General features: G+C 44.2%; 1 protein-coding gene across 2 annotated transcripts in view; it reads left to right on the forward strand.

The window, feature by feature from the left end:
* GRIN2A (glutamate ionotropic receptor NMDA type subunit 2A) overlaps positions 1-20135 on the forward strand; it is a 312582-nt gene extending 292447 nt beyond the window's left edge. The window contains exons 11-13 of one of the 2 annotated variants that reach the window (XM_040973352.1): positions 3863-4101; positions 13586-14763; positions 15107-15201. In XM_040973352.1, the coding sequence (XP_040829286.1) occupies positions 3863-4101; positions 13586-14763; positions 15107-15125 (1436 nt within the window). In that variant the 3' untranslated portion in view covers positions 15126-15201. Of the gene's footprint in view, positions 1-3862; positions 4102-13585 lie in introns of both variants that reach the window. The other variant, XM_040973351.1, reaches the window with a different exon arrangement.
* Positions 20136-25933: the final 5798 nt, after the last annotated feature.

A 25933-nucleotide genomic window follows, 5' to 3' on the forward strand; every position in this document is an offset into this window, starting at 1 on the left:
AGGAAAGGATTTGAAACCAGATAGCCCCTCCCCCTCACTTTGTGCAAATGATGAATGAGAGTGCTTCATGGGGGAAGAAGACGTGACGAGGTAAATTTCCTATTTTTTCTTCTTCCAATCACTATGCACTTCATCTATGAAAACAAAACTGGGAAATTTCTGTCCATCGAAGTGAAGAAAATGCAAGGAGGTTTTTCAGTCCGTTAGAAGCTCTGAGTAAGAAATTAAAACCCAAACTCAAAAGGATGCAGTATTCCAAACAGATCCCACTGAAATGGTGTAGTCATCACAGAAAAAGAAAAAAGAAGAAGAAGAAAGAGAAAAGAAAGAAAAAGCATACCAAAAGAGCGGCACATTAAACACCCATGGAGCTGTGACTGAAGCCAACTCAAAAACCTTTTAATCCTTTGTAGGGTGTTGGAGTTTAGAGGAGCAACACATCTACAGAATGTTACGATAGAAAGTTACAAATGCCTCAAGTAAATAATCCGCCAGGAGAGTAAGAAGATGAAATGTACATGAATGGAAATGCTATGAAGTAATCGCAATACTGTGCGTTTGAAATTATTAAACACATTAGACCTTAAAACAAATCTGAAACATTATTATAGAAGAAACCTACAGAACTGTGAAAGAGCCAGATAAATGTCACAATTCAATATTACATTAAGTAAAGCTAAATGTTACTAAAGAAAGAATAAGCAAAGTATAAAATAGGTCAATGGGAATTATCCAGCACAGAACAATAAGGAGATGCAAAGTATTAAAACAAGGGGAATAACCCAGGACATAGTGAAGAGATCAAAAAATATTTTTAAACAGGAATTTCAAGAAAATAATAAAATAGGATTATCATAGGCCATACCTAGTGGCCAGAGGTCATCTCTCAACCATGAGAAAGCTCCATGTTCCTGATGGAAGGGCAAAAAATCCTCAATGCTGACCAGGCAATTAATTCTGATAAGGATGTAGAGCAACCAAGGCACTTATTCTTTTCCGGTGTGACTACATACCTTCCAGCAGTAATGTTTCTGGGACGCATTTACCCAAATGAATTGAAAACATGTCCACATAACCTACACATGAATGATGGTAGTAATTTTATCCATGATTTCTAAAACGTGGAAACAACCAACCTAGTCTTCAGTTGAGTGAATGGGATGAAGAATTTCCACATTCTTGTTATGGAATATTTTTCAACAAGAAACAGAGATGAGTGTTAAAACAGAAAAGATGTGGCATGACCTTAAATGCACAGTTGTGGGTGAAGAAAGCCAATCTGAAAAAGCCTCCATGCTATGTGATTCCAGCTATGGGACTTTCTGAACAGACAAAGCAGTGGAAGATCAGCGGCTGCCAGGGTTTCAGAGGGAGGAATGAGGAGAGCTGAACAGGGGAGAGATAAGACGGTGAAGCCATCATCCAAGCAATCATGGGCGAAACTTGGTCCAGAATTAAAGTTGTGAGTCATCCGATCGAAGAGTCACCCTGAGCCCGAAGCAGAACAAGCAAACCCACGTCACCATTCCACGCCGTGAAGTTCTCAGCAGCCCTCAGAAATACAGACGGCACAGAAGGAGTGAGAACAACAAGATCAGCCAACTTCTAGACAACTTCAGTCCAGACCAGAGGAAAGTTTTAATAATGTCTTCAAAAGTCTAAGGGAAACGCAACAACTACAGCTGAGACTTTTTAGTGGTCAGACAAATCAAACAGGAAGGAGAACAAACAGTGAGCAGCGCACACCAATTCCACACATCCCAGAGACCGAAGTCCAGTCCATAAGCAGCCTCTGCATAAGAGAACGGATGTTTTGGGCGTTTGTTGTCTCTATCCCTTACTGCATCTTAGAGATAATGTAAATACACAGGCATACAAAAGCTAGTTACATCTGACATTTAATATGATCTGCATCTTTGTTGATTGTCACTGCTCTTCAGGGTTATGTCTTAAGGGCTCTGCTTAAAGTCTAAGTGTCATGGCTTGGTGACTTGCTGGAGAATTGGTACAATTCCCACATGTTTCAATCAGAAAATGTCCTCCAGTGGCCTGGCAGTGTTACCTAGTGGCGAAAGTCCTCACCTTGAATGCACCAGGATCCCATATGAGCACCGGTCCTAATCCAGGCAGCCCAGCTTCCCACCCAGCTCCCTGTGTGTGGCCTGGGAAAGCAGTCAAGGACAGCCCAAAGCTTGGGGACCCTGCACCCATGTGGGAGACTGGGAAGAAGCTCTTGGCTTCAGATCAGCTCAGCTCTGGCCATTGTGGCCACTTGGGGAGTGAACAGTCAGATGCAAGATCTTCCTTTCTGTGAACTCTCCTCCTCTCTGCATATCTAACTTTCCAATAAAAGTAAAATAAAATCTTTCAAAAAAAGAAAAAAAATAAGAAAAAGAAAATTTCCTCCAAAATGATTACTAGGTAAAATCCCTGTGAGAGGCAGGATAACGCTAAGCATGCTACTTCTTTTTTCCTTTACTGAAAAGTCTAGCTGCTGTTTTTTTGTTGCCTGAGATCTGGAGATATTTGATCAGCAGGAGGCCTTTTAGAACCAAAGATGTCTTTTTCTCAGTTTCAGTTTGTGTCCCATGTGTAATGCTTGTAGTTGCTGTAAAGAGAAGGGGAAAAAAAGAAATTAATGTATTTGGGAACTACCAGATAGAAATATGTCAACTTCTACTCTTGGTATTTTCTTTGCAGTGGTAAGTAGTAGCCCAAGCGACTGTTTAGGAGAACTTGCGATAGGCCAGGCACTTTAGGGATTTTTTTTTTTTTTAAAGATTTATTTTTATTATTTTTTGATTGGAAAGGCGGATATACAGAGAGGAGAGACAGAGAGGAAGATCTTCCGTCCGATGATTCACTCCCCAAGTGAGCGCAACGGGCCGATACTTTGCCGATCCGAAGCCAGGAGCCTCTTCCGGGTCTCCCACGCGGGTGCAGGGTCCCAAAGCTTTGGGCGGTCCTCGACTGCCTTCCCGGGCCACAGGCAGGGAGCTGGAAGGGAAGCGGGGCTGCCGGGATTAGAACCGGCGCCCATATGGGATCCCGGGCGTGCTAGGCGAGGACCTTAACCACTTGCGCCACGGCGCCGGGCCCTTTTTTTTTTTTTTTTTAAAGATTTATTTTTATTATTTTTTGATTCACTTTAGGGATTTTAACACTTACTGATCCCGTTTGATTCTCTCCACTGGTAGGCCCATTTCATACACAGGAGAACTTTGACCTCACGGTAAATGATGAAGTGGAAGTCGATACGAAGCCTGGCCTCTGTATCATGCTGCCAGTTTATTCCCACGTTCTGTTGTTAAGTGTGGGTGTGTGTTGGAGCCAAGGGTTGAGAAAAACAAGATGGGGAGAACATTATAACGACATTCCTCCCTCCCAAATAAAGATCCCCAAAATAGCTTCAAATGCCCAAAGTCAGAAACTATGCCAAGTTCTCTGCATTGTATAAAGGTGTTTCAAAAAGTTACCAAAAAATGGAATTAAAGATAAAACTTACATTTTGGTACAAAATAAAATTGCCTCCATGAGTATTTTTCTCATAATAATTGTTTTCCATAAAGTTATTGAAGACCTCTCCTTGACATGGATTTCAAGAATTTTTGCACCAAAGTGAGTTTATCTTTCAGTTCCTTTGTCCACATACTTCTGGACACACCCTCCTCACGTGTAGCTTCATCTTCCCTTGATGAAGCTGGGTAGGATCCTTATTAACATCTTTGCTCCACCAAGTGAGCAGGTGGAGACTAGGCAAGCATGGTCACTGGTCCTCAGGATGCCCAAACCCAACGAGGTTAGCCCCAGACTGCGTGCTCTAAGCCTCACTGCCTGCCTGTGGACCTTGTGTTCTGCTCAGGTGAGATGGAGGAGCTGGAGGCCCTGTGGCTCACGGGGATCTGCCACAATGAGAAGAACGAGGTGATGAGCAGCCAGCTGGATGTGGACAACATGGCGGGCGTGTTCTACATGCTGGCGGCGGCTATGGCGCTCAGCCTCATCACCTTCATCTGGGAGCACCTCTTCTACTGGAAGCTGCGCTTCTGCTTCACAGGAGTCTGCTCTGACCGGCCCGGCCTGCTCTTCTCCATCAGCAGGGTCAGTATTCCCAGGGCTCATTTCCTTGTTGGGGGAGGTGGATCCACTAAAGCACTGGGGCCTTCCAAGAGGCAGGGATTTCTTGACTTGTCGATGGGGTCCTGCCCAGCTTCCCAACCGCCCAGCTCTTGTTGAATCTGTCAGTAGGGGATCTGGTCTGTGTGCTTTCATAAGCCAGGGATTGCAACCCGGATGACTGTGAAGGCCAGACAAGTGATGGAAGTGGGTGCAGTGGGCTGGGCACAAATGCAGTGAAATAAACAATGTGTCCAAATCAGAGCAGACTTGGGAATGCTAGGGACCGTGGCAAACCACAAGGTTTACCACACCAAAAGAGGAGGCCATCCTCACCTCCTGGTGAGCATGGCATTAAGTAGGTCTGATATCATCCAGGCGCCTAGGTTGTAAAAGAGAAAGTGATTCTGATTCTGGATATTTGCATTTTTAAATCTTATTAACCAATTCCATTTTTAAAATGTGGACTGAACAGAGTCAATCTGTGGCTTTCTTCAGGAGCACCATGGGGGGTCATGCTATGTGACCCATCTTCCAATGTAGGAGGTATTACAGTGTGCACATGCATGGCAGTGGAACAGCCAGAATGAAACACAGTCTGTGTGCAGTGTCATGTAATGTGTATAAACATCTGACGACATACGAAGAGCACATGCAAAAGGGCAGAGCTGGATAGTGAGATGGTATGACGCAGCAGGAGAAAATGCTCACACACATAGAAAATGCAAATACGCGTTCAATCCAACATAAACCGCAACAGAGAACACACATAACATAGAGTCCATGTGCAGTGCAGGAGAAAAGTTCCATGCAGCACAAGGAGCAGGCATGTGCTGCCGTCACGATGCATGTGACCTAATTCGTCATTACTAGACATGCTTGTATTTATGGATTTTTCATGTGACAGTGTCTGTGTAAGGACTTCATCGTTTTCTTTTGGGGGGGGGGGCTCATTTAACCCATAAGCCAATGCTATGCTAATAGTCTGGGGTTATATATGGCAAGACTCAAAGATCAAAGGGAGTTATCCCAGGCAGCACAGCTGATGAGATAGAACAAGGATCTAATTCAGATGCTGTGATGCCAACCAGAGCCTACACTTTTTCTTTCACAATTAACTATGGCAACATAGGAGATCTATGGGGTCCCTGCTACAAATGTGTGTGTGTGCAACACAACCCCAACACTTAGTCTGCATTGTAAGAAAATCACACACATGCACACTGTGCATGCATCTTCTATTCTGTAATTGCTCTAGCCGTTTATTGATCCATCAATCTACCTGTTTCACTTGTCTCCCCACAGAGGTGTTTTGTTTTTGTTTTCAGCTAGGAAGAGCTTAATGAATTATAGTTTAAAACAAAAAATCTTTGTTTAGACATATAATTTTATATGCTAGTGTTTATCAGGAAAAAAATAAATAATTGCTGTAATATGAACATTTGGTCGTTTTAACAACTTTGAGTACACATTAGCTTATTGAGGAGGATTTGTTTTATCCATTCAATTGCACTCCAAACTTGGGTTCTGTGCAAATACATATTTCCTAATTAACTTGATGGCATCTAAATACATGAATTGCTTTAAACTAACAACATGCATGCAGATAGCTAGGTGTTATGCCAACTTTAAACTAATTCTCCCAGCCAATTACTAAAAGCTTTGTGTATCCAAATGATTCTGGGACTATCACAAGCAAATACGCACTGTTGCTTTTGCTTGCAAATCCTGCTTGTTTTTGGAAGTGTCTCCTCCATCTGAGACATCAGGAAGGAAGCCAAGCTACAGGATGAACATCATGAGAAATGAACAAAACCTTTCACTACCTTTCCATGCACACTGGGGAGAGTCGGGGACCCAGGGAAGCAAGAGAGCAGGCACGGTTGGGGTTGTTGCCTTGCACGCTGCTGTTTGAGCTTGGCCCTCTTCTTCCCCATGGAGAGGGGAGAGAATTGCAACTCTCACGGGAGCAAGGTGGAACCTCTGCCCTCTCAGGATCTCCTCAGGCACTAGCACGGCTGTCTCCTCCAAGGCTGTCCCCATCCCCACAGATAATATAAGACAGATGCTTATTTATTTCTCCTTTAACCCAAGTTCAGCCTGGTACATAGGAATAGAACAGTCTCATTCCCAATGATATTTATCTGCCTGTCACATTTGTGAAGGGAGCTTGAAACAGGCTCAGCCCCTGTTCTGTGCGTAGAGGGGCTCCAAGTTGCTTAGAACTGGTTCTTCCCTTTTGGTCAAAGGCTACTCTCACCTCAAGAGCTTGTCTTCTGTGCACACCGACACATGTGCCATCTGACACCTGTGCTTATACAGTATACAGAACATGTGCTTTCCTTGTGTGCCCATAGTCATCTCTTTAACAGAGCCTGCAGAGGCGATTGCCCAGGCAGCATGGCTTGTAGTGGCGTGTGAGCAAGGGCTTGGGCCAGGTGTATGCATTGTGCCATGTCTAATTCTTGCCACATGCTATGTCATTATAAGATCACATTCATTCGATGGGTGTGGAAACAGGCCTCACAGACTGGAACCTTCTCAGGTTGGAACAATAAGACTCTTCTTTCACCTACCACACCAGCCCCCCAGCCCCCAAAAAGAGAGAGGACAATTGTCCACTTGGCCATGACCAGGTCATGTGCTTGGTTTGACTTCAGAGTTAAAGCTCCTTTCTAAAGGATTCAGACCCAGAATGCCTGGAAATTTGCTTCTTACTCATGGCAGATTGTTTTCTGCACTGCAACTCAATTTCATCATTGTTGGTTATTTCCCTCTATGCGTGGGACATTCAGCCAGTGGACTTAAAAGCAATTACCACAAAGCAGACATGCACAGCCCTCCCCCTGGGCTCCAGCTCCCTTGGAGCTTCCCGGATAATGCAACACATATACAAGCCTGAGATCCATGCACTTCAGCCCCGATAAGGGCCAAAGAAGATGTTTATTTAGCATCGAAACAAAGTTCTTCCATCCCAACCAGAACCTTTGCCTTTTCTAACTTAGAAAAATCTATCTTCCTGTCTGTGGGGTACTCCTAATGTTTTGTTTTCTCTTTAAAATTCTCTCTCCCTTCCAATTTAACTTTTATGTAAAATAAGATAGTTTTAATTTTCATTTTATTTGAAAGAGAGGAGGAGACAGAGAGAGAAAAAGAGATCTTCTATCCACTAGTTCATTCCTCACACACCTGCCAAGGCTAGGCCAGGCTACAGCTAGAAGCCAAATATTCAACTCGGATCTCCCGTGAGGGTGGCAGGGACCCTAGTTCCATCACTCGCTGCTTCCTGGGGTGCACCTGAACAGGAAGCTGACATCCAAAGTGGGGCTGAGACTAAAAGCAGGTCTTCCAGTCCCCTTCCATGTAGAAAAGTTCATTCACTGTCACTTCAAGTGTGATTGAGTGGGAGCCACTCTGGAGTCAACACTTAGGGGGATAGCAGCAGTGGCCACCTTCCCCACAAGACCAGACCTGGATGGGGTGACTTAAAAGCAGAATGGAGCCCTCTCGACTGTCATAGTAGCCAGTAGCAGTCAGACACCTGGGGAAGGGATTCAGACTGGAAAGGACCTGCGAGAATGAGAACCTTCAGTCCATGCTGCACTGAAAATATTTTAAGGGGTTAGGTGCCCCGCCGAGGGGGCAAAGCAAATGGCCTGGAGCAACACACTGCATGGCCAGTGCTGCTTTTATCTGACCCTGAGCCCACTGCAAGATCAAGAGGCATCTATTTCCACTATGCACAAAATGTAATCAGAGTCTGGGATAACAGAGAAGAGGAAGGGAAAGTCAAGCAGGGAGGAAGGGCACTCTTTGCTGGGTATTTATTCACGTCCCAAGATAGAGTTGACAGTATTTAGCCACTCATCTGGCCAGAAAACCAAAGTGACTCTCAGAACAAGCTTGGCATTTCACACAGCTTCCACATGAAGGCCACTGCATGTTCAAGCTGGCGTGAGGGTAGAAGGAGGGAGGAGCCCGTCAGAGGCAGGCGAACAGCAGCACCACCTGCCCCAACCCCCGCTGCTCCCATTCATGCCTGCTCCACATCTGCAGCATGGGGTGCTTCATTAGCCTGATTCCATTTCGCCCTTGTCATTCGCCTTGGAAGGATGTGATTCCCACTTCAGAAACACAGACACCGAGGCCCACAGACACAGTGGCTCATGAAACGTGGAGTTGGAACTCACATCTGGCAGGTACCCTGACTCCCCAGTACCCAGCAGTCTGTGCTCCCATCCCTCCACAGCTTTATAGAAGCTGAATCTGTTGGAGGATGCTGTCATCAGTGCAGGCTGGTCCACCAGTGTGCTTCCAGTCATCAGTGCAGGCTGGTCCACAATGTGCCTCCGTTTCTTTTGTTTTTCACATTTTACATTTTATTATTGTTATTATTATCATTTTATGATACAGTTCCATAGGTTCCTGGTATTTCCCTTATCCCAGCCTCAATTTTCTCCCACGCCTAGTTCCTCTATATCATTACTAAAGTATAGTTCTTCATGCACAGTCATATGTCCATCATTGTGGGCATGGACAATGGCAAAGAGTCCAGCATACTATTGTCAAGCTATAGTAAACAGATTCATTGTAAGTCCATCTTTGTCTGGAAGTAGAAATGCATACTACATTGTATCCTCACATCTGCATATGTTAGTCTCCATTTCACAGTTACCGTATATCCCCTCAAATGAAAAGTCATAATACAAAATCAACAATAGAAAGAAAAATAGAAATTTACAATGCCATGAAGTTAAATAACACGTCACTAGATATGACAGTCTCCTTTACACAGCTACTATACATCCCCTTAAATGAAAAGCCACAAAACAAAATCAACATCAGGAAGAAAAAAGAAATTAACAACACCAAGAAGTTAAATAACATGCGTGTAGTTAAATAACTAACGTGTAGCTGAAGAAATGAAAATCAAGAACCTTTTTGCAGAAAATGATGCTACTGTGTGATCTATGAGTTACTGAAGAATTTAATCAGAAGAAGGTGTTTTGAAGAGATGAAACTAACAGAAAACATCAAAACCCATGCAATATAGTTTCCGCTGATCTTTGTTGGTGGAATGTGTCTCTTTTATACAACAAATGGATGGGTTTTGTTTTTTGATCCAGTCTACTAATCTATGCCATTTGATTTAGCTTAAGCCATTTACATTCAGGGTTAATATGTATGTGTGGTACTTTGGTCCTGTCATTTTAGGAATGGGTTGTTCATTGGTTTAGTTTTCTGTTGTCATTTTACTGGGATATTCTTCACATTTGCCTTTGGTTTTGTTTGGTGCTATTCCTCTTCTCTGTCAAGAGAACATCTTGAAGTATCATTTGCAGGGCAGGTTTGGAAGAGGCAAATTCTTTTAACTTCTCTTTACTGTGGAAGAATTTTATTTCATTTAAAAAGACAAAAGAAAGCTTTGCTGGATATGTTATCCTAGGCTGACAACTTTTTGCTTTTAGAATCTGGAATATGTCACTCCATTCTCTTCTTGCCTGTAGAGTTTCTTGTGAGAGATCTCCTGTGAGTTTAATTGGCATTCCTTTATATATCAATTGATATTTTTTTCACGTGCACATTTAAGGATGTTTTCCTTATGTTCCATTGAAGAGGGCTTAATGATCATGTGTCTTGGTGAAGATCACTTTTGATCAGGCCTGTCCCCTCCTGGATCTTGTTTCCCAATTTTTTCTCTAGATTAGGGAAATTTTTCTTTGTTATTTCATTAAATATATTTGTAAAACCATTTTCTCTTTATGCACCTTCTGGGACTCCCATAACTCTTATATTTGGCGTCTTAATAGTGTCTTTCAATTCTTGAATACTTTTTTGTCCTGATCCAGCTCTGCTTCCAGCTTTTTGTTTGCTTCCCCGGATGACAGGGAATATCTTCGAATTCTGAGATTCTTTCTTCTGCTTACTTCATTCTATTTTGGAGACTCTCCACTGTATTTTTCATTTGCTCTACTGTGTTCTTAATTTCTGATATATCAGTCTTGATTTGCTTTATTGCTGCTATTGCTTATGTAAAATATCCCTTAAATTCTTTGAACGCTTGTATGTGCTTCTCATTGTTGATCATAAGCTTTAAAATGAGTTTTCTGAATTCTGTGTCCCCCATTTTCTCGATGTCTTCCTCAGTTAACTCTGAGGTTGGCATAGGGTTTTGTTCCTTTGCAGGGGAGTTTTCAGTAATATTGTGCCTTTGTCTCTTTTTTTTTTTTTTGCTCTTGGTCATTGTACTTCTGGTTAGCAGAGTCTTCTCCTTGGTACAGGTTTCTAAGCTGTGTCACCAACAGGTACACAGTTTAATTTTACTTATTGCAGTTGTTACACAACTCTCTGATTGCAGCCAATTGTGTCACTCCCTCCAGCAAGTTCCAGGTCTGGGTTCTTATGTTAGATTTCCACAAAGAACTCCGTAGCCCCAGCTCCTGGCTCACCACTCTCCACCTCCTGCGATCCTGTGCTGAGGCTGCACTGTTGTCTGTACAACCTTTCTCCCACTGCTGGTTGGAGCAGGTCCCAGGATTAGGGCGACACCAGATGTCCTAGATAGCTAGGTTGTTGGTGGCGCTGATCTTGCCGGAACCTGTTGGACGTTAGGTCTGGGTGCCACATGGACCTATTTTGACCTGTATGATGCCACAGTCGGTATTATTTTCCTTGTGGGACCAGTGCAATCCATGGAACTCAGCGAGTTCTCGCAAGATCAGCATATGCGCTGTTCACTGTTATCCCCTGCAGCCCTAAAGCTTTTGCTGCAGTGTACAAAATGGCGCCTGACATACCACTACTAGAGTTCTTGATCTGCTGGCCATCAGGTCTTAGGGCTACCCAGACCTGCCCTTGGTGGAACCCGTAGAATGCCACGTTGATGCAGTTCACTGAATCAGAAATGAGCTCACTCCCAGCTCAGCACATGCTCCGTCCTTTCCCTTGCCTTTTCCTCCTTATGCAAAATGGCGCCCAATTCAGCTCTAGGGGCTGACTGGGCTGTGAAATCCACCCTGTTCTCGCACTGCCCGTCTGAGATCTGCTGCTCTGTCTCTGCTCCTGGTCAAATCAAACGGACCAGCAGGATGGACAGTTCTTTGTCTGGGTTCACCTCCCAAGCTCCCAGTGAAAGTCCCTTTCCTCCTGGTTGCTGGTGGAATTCTGGCTACTGGTGGAGTTCAGATCTCTGTTAGCTGAATGCTGCTGGAGTATCAGTCACTGTTGTGTCCGCTGTTTTCCTGTGTCTGTCAGCCCCTGGTACCCCTCTGCTGTTGTCCTCTCCTATTTCCTGGAATGTGTCCTCTCTGCTTCATCCTGATTAATTGTTACTCCATCCATTTAAACGTGTCCTTACCCTATTCTGCCATCCTGATTCTTTGCCTCCTTTTCTTGACTCTGCCAGGCACATCAATGCCTGCGAATGGCCTTAGCTATGTTGTGTTCATCCCCAGAAAATGAAAGAGGAGATAAGCGATAGGCAACCATCCTCCTGTCTCCAGAAACATAACTCAGCTCCCTGACCATGTCTGTGGGCTTCCTGCAAAAACAAAGAGGACTGACTCCTCCAGGCAGGTGGGAGCAGATGGCTCCAAGGGTGACAGGGCAGAGGCAAACCACAGAATCTCCAGGGGACCGTAGAGAGACCTTGTTGGGATCAAATGCAAGTTTGGGGGAGGCGGAGTGGGTAGAAAATGACTGTTGTCATAAAACAAATGACAGGAAGAAAGGACGTATACATTTACTGATTCTAACATCTGGGAGCCAACCAGATGTTCACTCCAGGTGGCAGGACCCTTTCAGGTCAGAGCATCAGCTCATTGTATAATAAAATTGAGTGGGGAAGATGTAGGTCGCTGCAAGAGGTTAAGAAACCCTGTGTCGTGTGAAAGACACAGCTTGTTTGTATGAGTTCCGCATCCACACTCAGACAGCTCCAGCATCCCTGGGAACGATAGGGAGGAGGTACACCCTAGACAAGGAAATTGGGGAGTTGCAGGAAGGTGGGAGAGTGGACAGCGCCAGTGCCCTGAGCCTCAGGGACCCCAGGGTGGGGAGGATCAGAGGAGGAGAAGCTCAAACTTGCAGCCCTTGTGCTGTTTGCTATCCCTTGGTAGACTGCCAGCCGCATCGAGGCTGCCACAGTTACCTAGCCTCCTCCGAGGGTTTAGCTCATCCCTGCCACAGACCAGCGGGGCCACCATTATCAGAGGCCATGGTCACGCACACTTTGCTGGCATGCATGCCAAATTCAGCAGCAGCTGCCAAGTGAGTCTGCTTTCCAAACCCCTCCTTGGGTTGGCTACCCATCCCTCTTGGGAGAACGAGGTCAAAGCCAGCAGTCTTGATCCGATTGTTTCTGTTAGGAGCAGCTGCCAACATCCAGGGCGGATGTGAGGGAAGGCAAGAAGGGCAACCAATCAGATTGTCACTGATGCCCTTTTACCTGCTACCATGGCATGAATCAAGAGCTTTTCTCTTGGTGGCACTCCCTGGTTGCTTTGCTTGAAATGAAAACAGTTATTTTTCAGAAAGAAAGGAGTGGAAGCCAAGGAGATGGGGATCTGAGGGGTGCTTGTGTTTGAGCTGCCCACGAGTCCTGGGGTCATTCAGCTCCATGGAGGGATTGAAGCTGGCCTCACCTGTCCATAGTGTTCTCTGCCATTACTGCTGGAAGCTAGAACCAGATCCAACCACCTTGATCAGACACTTGCACAGAGAATACGCTGAGTGGATTCAGTAAGAACATCTAAATGTTTGTCTACAGGGCTTCAAAGAGTGTGTGTGTGTGTGTGTGTCTGTCTGTCTGTCCCTTTGTCCTCTGGTGCTCTGCCTTTTAGTATTTAAGTATTTATTTATATCACTCCCTCCAAAATGTCTGTTTGTCCTCACATGGCCTTCCTTCCTAAGTGCAATCATTTTGTTCACAGGAAAATACAGGTGCTGTTTGTACTGCTTGGGTCATGTGCTTTTGTCAATAGCTTCAGCACATGCGGAGGAATTTATTCCAGAAAAGAATGAATGATAAGTGATCCTTCTGAACTTAGTTCATCAACAATTAACTCTCTGGCATCCATCCATCCTCTAGAGACGATGCTGGGAGCTTTAGATAAAGCATGCCTGGGTGAACTGAGTGTCGGGAGGGTCAATGACATATCCCGGTATGCCAATTTGGAGTTGCTGACCCATGAGTAGTCCTATGAGCATCAGCTGATGGCTTTTTGCAAACTGCCCGTGTGACTCTCTGCCAAGGTGTTTAGTAACCCCGCACAAGAGCAACAGGATCAACTTGATGCTCAGCAATTTATCTTACAAATGTGATCAGGATTCAGAATGAATTTGGCTGTCTCTCCAGGGGCTCCTGCAAGGAGCAGCTGTCTCCTGCTTGCAGGTGAAGGTCAGGTATGAGATGCCTCAGAGGGCACTGCTATGGCTACTGCTGATGGTATTGTATATTCCTCCCCAACAGGGCATCTACAGCTGCATTCACGGAGTGCACATCGAAGAGAAGAAGAAGTCTCCCGACTTCAATCTGACCGGGTCCCAGAGCAACATGCTGAAACTTCTCCGCTCAGCCAAGAACATCTCCAACATGTCCAACATGAACTCTTCCTCCAGGATGGATTCCCCCAAAAGAACTGCTGACTTCATCCAAAGAGGCTCCCTCATCATGGACATGGTTTCCGATAAGGGGAACTTGATCTACTCGGACAACAGATCTTTCCAGGGGAAAGACAGCATCTTTGGGGAAAACATGAACGAACTCCAGACGTTCGTGGCCAACAGGCACAAGGACAGCCTCAACAACTATGTGTTCCAGGGACAGCACCCTCTCACTCTCAATGAGTCTAACCCCAACACGGTGGAGGTAGCTGTGAGCACAGAATCCAAGGCAAACTCCAGACCCAGGCAGCTGTGGAAGAAATCCATGGAATCCCTGCGTCAGGATTCACTGCCTCAGAATCCGGTCTCCCAGAGGGAGGAGGGACCGGCGGAGAACAGGACCCACTCCCTCAAGAGTCCGAGGTACCTCCCAGAAGAGGTGGCTCACTCTGACATTTCAGAGGCTTCCAGCCGGGCCACCTGCCACAGGGACCCAGACAACAACAAGAACCACAAAACCAAGGACAACTTCAAGAGATCTGCGGCCTCCAAGTACCCCAAGGACTGCAGTGAGGTCGAGCGACCCTACTTGAAAACCAAAGCCAGCTCCCCCAGGGACAAGATCTATACTATCGATGGCGAGAAGGAGCCCAGCTTTCACCTAGACCCGCCCCAGTTTGTGGAAAATACAGCCCTCCCCGAGAACATGGACTTCCCAGACCCCTACCAGGATCACAGCAACAGCTTCCGCAAGGCGGACACCACGCTGCCCATGAACAGGAACCGGCTGCACAACGAAGACGGGCTGCCGAACAACGACCAGCACAAGCTCTACCCCAAGCACTTCACCTTGAGAGACAAGGGGTCCCCTCACAGCGAGGGCAGTGACCGCTACCGCCAGAATTCCACCCACTGCCGGAGCTGCCTCTCCAACCTGCCCACCTACTCGGGCCATTTCACCATGCGGTCTCCCTTCAAGTGTGACGCCTGCCTGCGGATGGGGAACCTCTATGACATCGACGAGGATCAGATGCTCCAGGAGACGGGCAACCCTACCAGCCAGGAGGAGGCCTACCAGCAAGATTGGGCACAGAACAACGCCCTCCAGTTGCAAAAGAACAAGCTGAGGATTAGCCGGCAGCATTCCTACGATAACATTCTCGACAAGCCCAGGGAGCTAGACCTTAGCAAGCCCTCCCGGAGCATAAGCCTCAAGGACCGGGAAAGGCTTCTGGAAGGAAATTTGTATGGAAGCCTGTTCAGTGTGCCCTCAAGCAAACTCCTAGGGAACAAAACCTCCCTTTTCCCCCAAGGCCTGGAGGACAGCAAGAGGAGCAAGTCTCTCTTGCCGGACCACACATCCGATAACCCTTTCCTTCACTCCTATGGGGATGACCAGCGCCTAGTAATTGGGAGATGCCCCTCGGACCCCTATAAACACTCACTGCCATCACAGGCAGTGAACGACAGCTACCTGCGCTCGTCCTTGAGGTCAACGGCATCGTACTGTTCCAGGGACAGCCGGGGCCACAGTGACGTGTACATTTCAGAGCATGTTATGCCTTATGTTGCGAATAAGAATAATATGTACTCCACCCCCAGGGTTTTAAACTCCTGCAGCAATAGACGTGTGTACAAGAAAATGCCTAGCATCGAATCTGATGTTTAAAAATCTCCCATTAATGTTTCATCTATAGGGAAACATACGTAATGGCCAGTGTTCTGGAGGGTAAGAGTTGGATGTCCGAAGAGGAAGTTGGTGTAGGGAGGTATCTGTGTTGGCTCTTTGACCATGGCTCCGTGCCATAATCTTCCATTCAAGGAATCTTTTGAGGTGTATGCTGAGCATGGCAGATTTTAGATAGATGAGTCCTTAACCAAAACAAACAGATAAGGGCATGTATCCTGGGCATGCCTAACCAGGTAGGTTGGCAATAGTGATACACCAAATGTTGGTGGCGATGTTATGCTTTCCTATATTCCAAATGCCATTAAGATCAGTCCACCGTGTAATTTCCCCATCTGAAATGCCTAATGGTTTTCTCTAATACAGATTAAGCAATATGGTATGCATGTAAACCTGACACAGACAAAATAAATTTAAGATTGCATCTGCACTGTAGCGAGATTGACATGTGCAAGAGATTAGGAAGTTTGGCTTGTAACAGTTCCAGCTTTCTTGTTATGCCTTCACTGTCACATCCAGGCCCAACCCTAAGAACTCCAGGATGTACCCTCCCTCCCCACCACAACCCCAGAAAATAACAAATTGGTGTGTTTATGGTAACTAAGCTACCTTCATTAGAGTCCATTTCCAAGACAGGTCTGGAGCAAAAGGCCCGAGGAGGCATCCTCAGGCACAGAGCTACCGGGATCCCCTTGGACGTTGATATGTGTGTTTTGTCCTTGGCTTTGATGGTCTTGTTCAGTGCTGCATAAACTTACACGTTTCTGTCTTTGATATCTAAGTGTAGATCTCCCATCTGTGACCCGGTGGCCAATGTAATTTACCCGAAGACTTCTGTGTATGTAAGCTTGCATTTCCTTCCGGTGACGACTCAGGGTTGTATAGTATCTGTTACCCTTTCCCTCCCAGAGTGACCCTAGCTCGTCCAGTCCCCCCAGGCAGCCATGTGGTGTCTAATTAGCTGTGTGTTGCTGTCCCCAGAGTTGTTAATGTGATGACACACGCCAACGGCCATATGTATACTGTGGTTCGTCAGAAGTGCAATGCCATCTGTCTGCCGAAGGGTAGCACAGGTTGCGGTTTTATCTCCCTAGATCCCATGGAGTTCTGTTGGACAGGATCTCCACCTCGATCACACCATTAAATCTAAAACCTTTAAAAGATGAGACACTCCTGTCTCCACCCCAAGCCTTCTCCAAACGGTGGATAAATTTTGCTAAACGACTGGTTTCTCGCTTCTGAAACAGAGTTCTATTGGAGGCAGAACGCATCACCAGCCACCAACAGCGATACAGGAAGAATTCCTCAAAGCATTTGTCATTTCTGAGTCACCTACACTATCCCACTCTTGTTCTCCAGAGACTTGTGCATGTATGGCATGGGATGACACTCATTTCAAAACAGTTGGAGATAGAGGTGGGAGTATGTCTGCCTGGGGAGCTTCTTAGCCCACTACCTGACTCATAAAAAGGGCCCTGCAAAGAGTGTGGTTTTATCAGATTAGAGTTTTCTAGTTGAAAAACTAAATACCATAAAATCAGCCAACTTGATTAAACATCTTATGATGGTGCGCCCTAATTATGAGTGCATTTCAGATGTGTTTGTGTCCTTGAAGTGTGTGGGGTGAGCAGCCATCAACATACGCAGAGAGCCTTGATCTGATGGGTGAAGTTTTAAGCTAATGAAAGCTAGCCTAGCTGTTTCCTGGCTTCTTCCTGAGTTGTACTTTCAGTTCGTAGAGAAAGGGACAGGGTGGCAGAGTGAAGCATCGTTCCCGATTCTTCTGGTGTGTTCTGCTTCATAAGTAATGTTTTCCTACAAGTGGGCAGGTGCCAGGGACCGTTGTCTTATTACTGAGGAGTATCTTGAATGGCTTGGTTCTTTGGGGGAAGCTCTATATTGATGGAAAAAAAAAAAAGTAGTTGCAGTACATTTCAGGGTCAGTAGTAAAGGGGCAGAGATAAGCAAGGAGTGAAGACATCTTCCTATCCATTTTTGCAAGGCAGAAGGGATTGACAAGTGTTGATAACCAGCATCCTGGAAAATTATGCTTTATTTCAAGATGCTGAATTTTGCTGCCCCAAAATCTGGCAAGGAAGAAGCCTAAATTGAAGGACTTTGAACAGTCACCCCAACTTCTGATCTTAAATTTCTCTGACCATAGAGCCCTGTCGGTCTTTCCTGCCTTTGTCCTCCCATGGCATTCCAGATTTGTGTTCCTCAGCTAAGAGCACCTCCATGTCCTGGGCTGGCGTGTCTTAACATGCAGTGAATTTAAAAATCTTCCCTAGAATACAGAGCAGCAATGTCATCCATCTAAAGAGGCTTTCTGTCTTTGTCTTGTGTCTTCAAAACCCAGGGGTGCTGCTTAATGCCACAGAATCTCCAGGGTGAGTGCAAATTACATTCATCGATCAAAAAGCCTTCTCCTAATCACAGCATTATTTCCTACACTGAATCCCTTACACCTCTGGATAAAGGAAGTGAGAATGTGGCTTTGGGTGTAGCCAGCAAGTATTATAGTGAAAAAAATACACTTATTTTAATAATGGTAGTGTTTTAACAAATAACTGGCTATCCTTGGCTGTGTAATTTTCCTTTCTCCATCAATTCACTGAGTCATAAATGTGATGGTCCCACACCAATAAATAAATAAATAAACCACTGATCCAAGGATTGATTTCCCAATGGAAGATAGTGAAGCAGAGTTATGCAATGGTGTTCCAAATCAGTTCAGTTATTTGAAGAATCGTAGAAAGCTCGTGTGCAACAACAAACAGCACCCACAATGTGGGAGGGTCCCTAAACTGTGGGAGGGGTTTCTATGACACCGCCCAGCTCTAGTGCGCTTGACTTGATGGATCCCAAGGAACTGCAATCTGAACCCAGAGATCCGTGTCTAACTTAACCAAACTCCCACCATCAACGACATCTCATTAACTCTCAGGGTCTTTCCCAGCCAGTTGGCTGCCAGTTATAAGTTGACACATGTGGTCACGCTTCTGTCCATGAGTAGTAGCACTTGTGGGAGACCAGTTTGAAATTTTCTCTGTAAAAGAGAGTCCGCTGGGCCAAGGGTCCCACTCTGGGAAACCTTCGTGTTTCTGGAAGACCACTGCCTTTATCCTGACACTTGTAATGCTGGGAGCAACCAAGCCCCCCAGTGGACCTACCTTCCTACCAGAGAGACTCCCATGAGTGGTAAAGGCTTATTCTTTCACCTCCACATTGCTGTTCTGTCCTCTGCAAATCTGTCTGCTTCATTCCAGCCAGCACCAGCACTTGGGTGTCTCATAGAACATACTTTATTTTCTCTTCCCTGTTTTGTAGGGTGCCTGAGGAGTTTCAATACTTAGCTTTTTGGTGAACATGTTAAAATTCACCCGTTGCAGCAAAACCTGTCAAATCAGTTCATGCTTATTTTCTGGGAGAGAAAAAAAATTACACCTTGTTTACAAATGAAATAGTTTCATTTAAATAGGACCTGAGCCAAGCCAGTTAATTAGTCAAAGGATCCACAGCAGTCCTGCAGTCACACATTGTTTATTCTATTTGATATGTCTACCACTGATGTGTGTTTAATATTCCGCATCCTTCTCAGGAAATGACAAATGCCCTGAATTCTTTGCAAATAGAATTGCTAATGAAAAAAGAGAAAAAAAAAAGTTGGTGTTAATTAAATGGTGATTAAAAATTTATCTCCTTTAAAACTAAAAAGTGCAACTTTAATAATCACTTGTCATATAAATAAATACCTTGCACTGAAATCCCTTGTGGTTTCAGACCGAAATAAATACTAGTTCGAGAAACCTAAGTCTCTTTCTGAGGAGCAGGATATATCTGTAACAACATGCACATTCCTGTACTGCCTCTTCAGACACAGCTGTTGTGTAGCAATGCTTGTGGTGGGGACATGGGTTGTTTCCGAAGTTGTTGTAGTAACCCATGGCTATGGTGGACATAATTGAACTTGGAGAAAAAAAAAAAGCAAGTGGAAGCTGAATTCTCGGGTTGGTTTTTAATATGATTTGTGGGGTTCTCTATCAAGGCAGTTTTCATCCCAAAAGTCCTTGTTGCTTTTGGCTTGAGTCAAAATCAGACCTTTCCAGATTACCGCCCCCCCCTGTTATTTTGATGAACAGGATCGAACTTGGGGATGAAAGGTCACGTGGGATCTGCCCTTGGAAGGTTCTCCCAATGTGCAGTTGCCCTTTTCATTCAGCCACTCCTCGTTGTACTGTGTCTGTATCTGAATGTGTCAGATAAGGTCAACCTTCTGCTTGACACAGATAAGAGACGATCAAATGCACTTACCCTGTGAATACATACGCCCGTGTACACATGTACATAATATACACGCTTGGTTTCTACAGTTCACACATAATGTATTATTATCCAAATGAATTGTACATATTGTAAAATTTATGTTAAAAGTTAAATGGTAATATGGTATTAACACATGGAAAACCCACTCTGGCTATTTTGATAGGAGGATATTTCTGTAGAGAGGACACTATATTTTTTTAAATCTCATTTCCAGGGAGGATGATGGAGCCCAAGTCGGATTTGAGAGTTGGTGTTCTTAACCCCTTCTTTCAAAAGCAAAAATCAGAGGCTGGGGGCATGGGATGCACACTCCCCGGTTGTATTTCCGTTCTGAAGATGTTGTTTAACAGGGATTTTGTGTGTGATTTCTGGAAAGCCATCAGAGGGCATAGATTTCCTATTTGAATTTCTCATCCCCTTCCCATGCCCTTCTATTTTTATACCCAGAAGTACTGTTAGTAGACTATTGATGCCCAGAAGGTTCTGGAGAGAACAGAATTTATATCATTTATTAGACTATATCAAGATTTGGGGAAGAGGATGGGAGATGAGAAAGTCGAATCTTCAAAGCAGCAATAACCTTGTACAAGATTATCAGGGTAAGAGAGGATCAGAGCTGGGACTAGAACCCATGATTCCACAGTCCTAATTCTGCCTCAATTTCCCTTTCCCATTAGTAAGAACACTCCTGAGTATCTATGTATCAAGGCTCAGCCCCTAGAACTGACCTGGCCTTCTTTGTCCCATGTCCTATGCAGATCCGTGCAAGCCTTTTTGAGTTTGGATTTCTGTTTAGCTCCCCTGGCCATCCCTGTCTCAAGAGCCCAGGGGGAAAGAAAGCCTTTGCAGGAGCCCTCACCCTGGGGAGAGTCCATGAGGGATATAATTTAAAATCTCAAACCAAAGACAGAAGCCACAGTGAGCACTGAAACAACAGGGTTCTGTTCCCCACGTGCTGAAGATGAAACAAGTCCAGACAGGACATGGCTTCATGTCCGGTCGCTCAGCCTTTCCCCCAAAAGGCCAATTTTGGTTTGGGGAGACGATCGGGGAATAGAAATATATTCTCCTAAGATTATGGTTTAGAAGTTCAGTTCTTTAATACAAAAAAAAAATGAGGACCCACAAAAATGCAAACACAGACTAAACAGTAAAAAGTAGAAATTTTGATGTCATTGAATGAATCTCATTCCATGATCAAGGTTTTGTTTTTTTTTTTTTAAGTTTGTAAACCAAACCTTTTAAGTCACTAGAGAATCAATTGGTGCTCCTGGAAACAGGCTTCACTTTACACCTTCGAGAAGGCTCTGAGGAAATCCAGGAGGAGCTGCCAGAACAAACTCTCACCATTCTGCACTTTTGCATATGTAGACTTAGATCTGATTCCAACCAATTCTCTACCCCTTGCCAGACCATGCTTCCTCCCATCATTGCTCATGGCATGTGCTTTCAGGGGGGAAAGGTGAAGAAATCCTCAAAGGATTAGGAAATAGAATGTGTTATAAAGATAAAACAGTTCCAAAGAGTATTTTTGTTTGGTTTTGTTTCCAACAAGTGAAGAACGCTTCTGATAGTCCAGGGTATGAATGTGTCAGGGAAGGTCGAGGGAGAATTTTTGGTTGAGTCCCAAGTGCCTGCTGTTATGACTGGTAAAAGGTGCTAAGTGCCCCACAGAGAAAACTGGGTGAATAGGTGACAAAAGGAATCGAGGTGTATTTCAGGAAAGTTTTGGGGTGGTGGTGGAGCTATTTTGTGCTCCATTGACCTCATTCAGTGCATTATTGGAACCCTGGATTCTCTACTTTGGATAAGTACATGCACCTCAATTGGGAGATAATGGTAGCTGAGCGTAGACTGCATTCGAGGTACAGCCTAGAATGTAAGCTAAAAAGATCCTTAGGACAGAAAGAGAATCAGTCCCATTTTGTGAGTAAAGAAACCAAGGCTCAGGTTGCCCCCAAACCTCATCCGTGCCATGAATCAGCTTATCCATCCTTAGTGTGAGAAAAAAAAACCCTCAAAGTGCCTGATCTCCTGGGAGGTCAGAATAGATGAGAGAGAGAGAGAGAGAGAGAGAGAGAGAGAGAGAGAGAGAGAGAGAGGGAGAGGCAGTGTTGAGGTCCCTGGGGTTCCTATAATGAGGGGGCGCTAGTGTCCTATCCCTGGTTGTCTGGTTTGGGTATACAAAGAACTCCTGAGGCTCTCCCTGCTCTTCTCAGCCCCTTCTAAGCCTGAACATTCGTTGTGTCTCTGCCCTTCCATAGGCTTGCCATTTAGCTTTTCTCTTTTTGGTTCCTAGGGAGTTAATTTCTCTACTTAGCATGTGCCTAATCTTAACTATCCATTTCCTAACCTTCTTTTAGAGTTAACATCAGGGCTAATTCCATGAAACATATGTACATAGTATGCATACACACACTGCCCTGTGACCCTTCTTCAAACTCTCCCTCAACATTGTGACCCGTTTTCAAAGAAGTCATGTCCATTGCAAGTTGGCTGTTCCCTCCTGTTTCATCCACATTCTTGGTTGTCTTGGACAAGCAGCAAGTATCCGGTTGAGAGGTAGAGCAGGGAATAAGAGAATTTTGCACTGAGAGCTGAGGTAGTCGAAATGACAGAGGGCCCGCTATTAAATGTGGTGGTTGTTTTTTTTTTTTTCCTTGATCTGTTCTTTCTTTTTCTCAAATTGCCTTAGAAATGCTTTCCTGGTCACTAATGTCAGGATGACTGTTGAACCGTCGCATGTCTCTTCGGTTTGTTCGGTCCAGAGTGTCCAGTTGGAATGTTTCCATCTGGCTTGCCAGGAGCCCAGAGTGATGTCATGTTTCATGCATTCTGCAGGCAAAGCCAGGGAGCCACGCATGCCTTGCTTCCCCTGCCCCCATTTCTAAGCTGCACGGCTTTTCTAGCATTTCTATTGACTGTGAAGCACTTTATACCCATTCTGCAAATGAGGAAATGGATCTGGAATTTGGAGGAATGTTTTTCTGGGAGGCTGTTTGTACTCATCCTGGAGAATCTTTGAACCTGAGGAGAATTCTTCAGCTGTTTTTCAAGCTGGCAGTAAAATGTCTCTAAAGACACTAGGTTATGATTGTCACTGAAGGGTCACTTGGAGATCCTGTTTTGGGTTCTGCAAGTTCATGACAAGGTCCACCCAAGGTATGCTGGACCGTGCAGAAATGGAGCAGCCCAAAGTGATTCCTCCGAAGTCACATTTCAAAATCCACAGCTGTCTGAGGCAACCCAACCAAACTGTTTAAAACAGAGCCATCGCTCAGATTACCGTCCTCAAATGAGGTTAACAGCAGCCTACAGAAACAAGACAAAACTGAGTGTAAATCTCTCTGACCTACCATGTCAGTGAACAATGGGTTTACACCTTTTGATTCTAGAACATTCCTCATTAGCAGTAGCCCCAGGTCATAACCCATTCCAGTTAATCCTCTTTCAAACCTTTGGGAAGGATTTAAGGTGAACTTTCACTAGGATATTAACATAACGCATAGCCAATACCACAGCTGCCTTTATCAATTAATAAGGTTAATTGTTCCCCAGCAAATTTAAGTTTGTCTTTGGCATTCTAAATGCTTCTCATTGATCTGACATTTTGGTGTTTCAAGCTTTTAAAGGGCTCAAATCAAAAACTATTGATAACTGAGCAAAATGTGATGGTCCAGAAATATAAAACCATTGTCAGTTTTTCCTCAACAAGCAATCACAGCCTTTTGAATTGAACTGAGGTTTTTATGTTAGCCTTCTAAGACTTATTGAATTATTTGGATTCTCAGTCAAGCTAATTCAAGTGAATGAACACTATTGATTTTTTTAAACCTATTTTACTTTTTTTTACCTTCAGTTTATTAGGTTTGTAGACATAGCTCTGAGGCCATGGCCATTTGTGGAAAATACTCCAGTTAAAAAATAAAAGGTTCAGGTAATAAATACAAGTGATCTTTGAAAATTCTCATAGATTTGGGAAGGTGAAAGTGGAACATGTAACATTCACACTTTCCCAATTTTTCACTGGAAAAGGATGTCAGTTGCCTATTTTAAAAATAAGATATTAGGTCAAGAATAACACACTCATTGGAAAAGAATTCCATGGGTAATAGTGGCTTGGAAAATTTCTAAGCCTGAGGGTTCTCAAAGACTTCTTTACCACTTGTTTTAAACTATGAATGTTAGTCTTATTCTCCTGCTAAAATAAATTTTAAAGAATATGCTGGCCCAATTAAGCAGTAGAATTCATCAGTTTTAATCAACATTGGAATGTTTATATTTTTATGTGGAACATATATTTTCAGGTGAATGTTCAGAAAGAGCGAAGTGAGTTCATTAATGACTTGAATAAGAAGTAGATGATTTGAAAAATGACCCCAGGTAGAAAGAGTGTGACCAATTCATTTTTCACCCTGTTGTAAGACTTGTTGTGTAATACCTGAGCTGCTTGTTGCATAGAAGGGAGTTTTTAATTAAGCAGTCTACATGTAAGGTTTATGTCTGAATCCTGTTCTAATCAAATACGAATGGGGTTGAACTCCATATGCTGAGCGTTCCTACTCACAGCCACATTCAAACACTGCCTAAAACCCATGCCAAGAATAGCTTGATCTCTCATGTGGTGGAGCCCAGAGCAAGTTGCGTGTTCCACTCAGTGGGTCTTCATTTGGGAATAAATGTTCACCTAGCAACCACAGCAGCTTATATCTGTCATGTTTCAATCCACTGCATGAGGAAGTGCTAATAACTGTATTCAATATTTCCAAGCATAGCTACAAAACTACACGTTTGCTTAACACCTTTCTATGATAGAGGAAGTATATATTATGGTTGTCTTCTTGTAGTATGTCTTTTAATTTTGTTCAATGTGTTATCAACTGTTTTAAGGAATGGGGTTTGAAATGTGTGTATAAAATGAGGTGTACATAACTTCCAAGGCAATGGAAGTGCCGTCCATATGGTGTAAAAATGTAAATACAGGGAAATTTCATTTTTCTAATAAAGATAATTTCTGCCGATTGATAGGAAAACAAGAAAATTGTGTGGTGGTTTTTGTTGTTACATTGCTGCTGTAGCCATAACATCCCAGGCCTGTCTGCAAAGGGAAAGGAGCTTGATTTCTTGCGAAGAGAAGGAAGGTTCTGGGAGAACCCAGGGTTGGCTCCACAATTTCAGCAACAATTCTTGTTTCTGGCCCTTTCCTGGCTCTCTCTCTCCATCCTATCTCCACACTGGTAACCTTTACCCTGGTGATGTGAGCCTTTACCTGGAACTTTCCTCTGTATGACCTAAACGAGTCACACAGGTGCTTTCCCTTTGTTTCCCTGTGCCAAGAAAAAAACAAACCCCCAAAATGCTTGTTAGCAAGCATCTTGCAGCATTCTCCATCTCGGGAAATGGCACTATGACTGAACTGATTTCTCAGGCTAAATATCAATCGATCATCCCTCACTTCTCTTCCCCCCATTGCATCCAATCCATCTGCCAGCCCTTTCCGCATGACCTTTAAAATACAGGCAGGACCCATCAACATCTCATCACTTGTACCACTATCACCCATTCCAACATCTCCAATTTATGATGCTGCAATCATTGTCAAAGCAGCTGACCTGCTTCTGCCATCACCTCCGTATCTACCCATCCTCCATGCGAAAGACTTTCAAAAACATGAATTGTATTCGGAATCTTTCCATTACAATCAAAATAAAATCCAACTTCTTCCCCAGGACCTCATAGCTCTAATGGGTCTGCCAGGTCTCCTAGCTCTTCCAGTGCCACTCACGACCTCTGTAGTTTCTGTTGCTTCCCTCATGTAATTCTTCCTTTCCATGACTTCATTCTTCATCAGATTTCAGACTCTGTTTATGTGCTGTCTCCTCAAAGAGGCATTTTCTGACCACCTTCCCTTATATAAAACTTCCTGTCATTCTTTATCACCTACTCTATTTTATTTTACCTTATAGCACTTGTCACTACCTAAAAAAATTTTTTTGGCAAATTTATTATTGTTCATTGTATGCCTTCTCCACTGAATAAGTATTTGGTTGATCTCATTCACTGTTCAAGACCCAGAATATAATGTAGTATCTACTACATGGTGCGTGTTAGGTAAATTTCTTGTGCAATGAATGTATAGCAGGATGGAGGAAGGGAGAAGAGTTGATGGATGGAAAATAGGTTGGATGGATGGATGGACAA

This window comes from Ochotona curzoniae, unplaced genomic scaffold (assembly GCF_017591425.1).
Source record: "Ochotona curzoniae isolate NIBS_2020 unplaced genomic scaffold, NIBS_Ocur_1.0 contig_2321, whole genome shotgun sequence".
Taxonomy (NCBI): Eukaryota; Metazoa; Chordata; class Mammalia; order Lagomorpha; family Ochotonidae; genus Ochotona; species Ochotona curzoniae.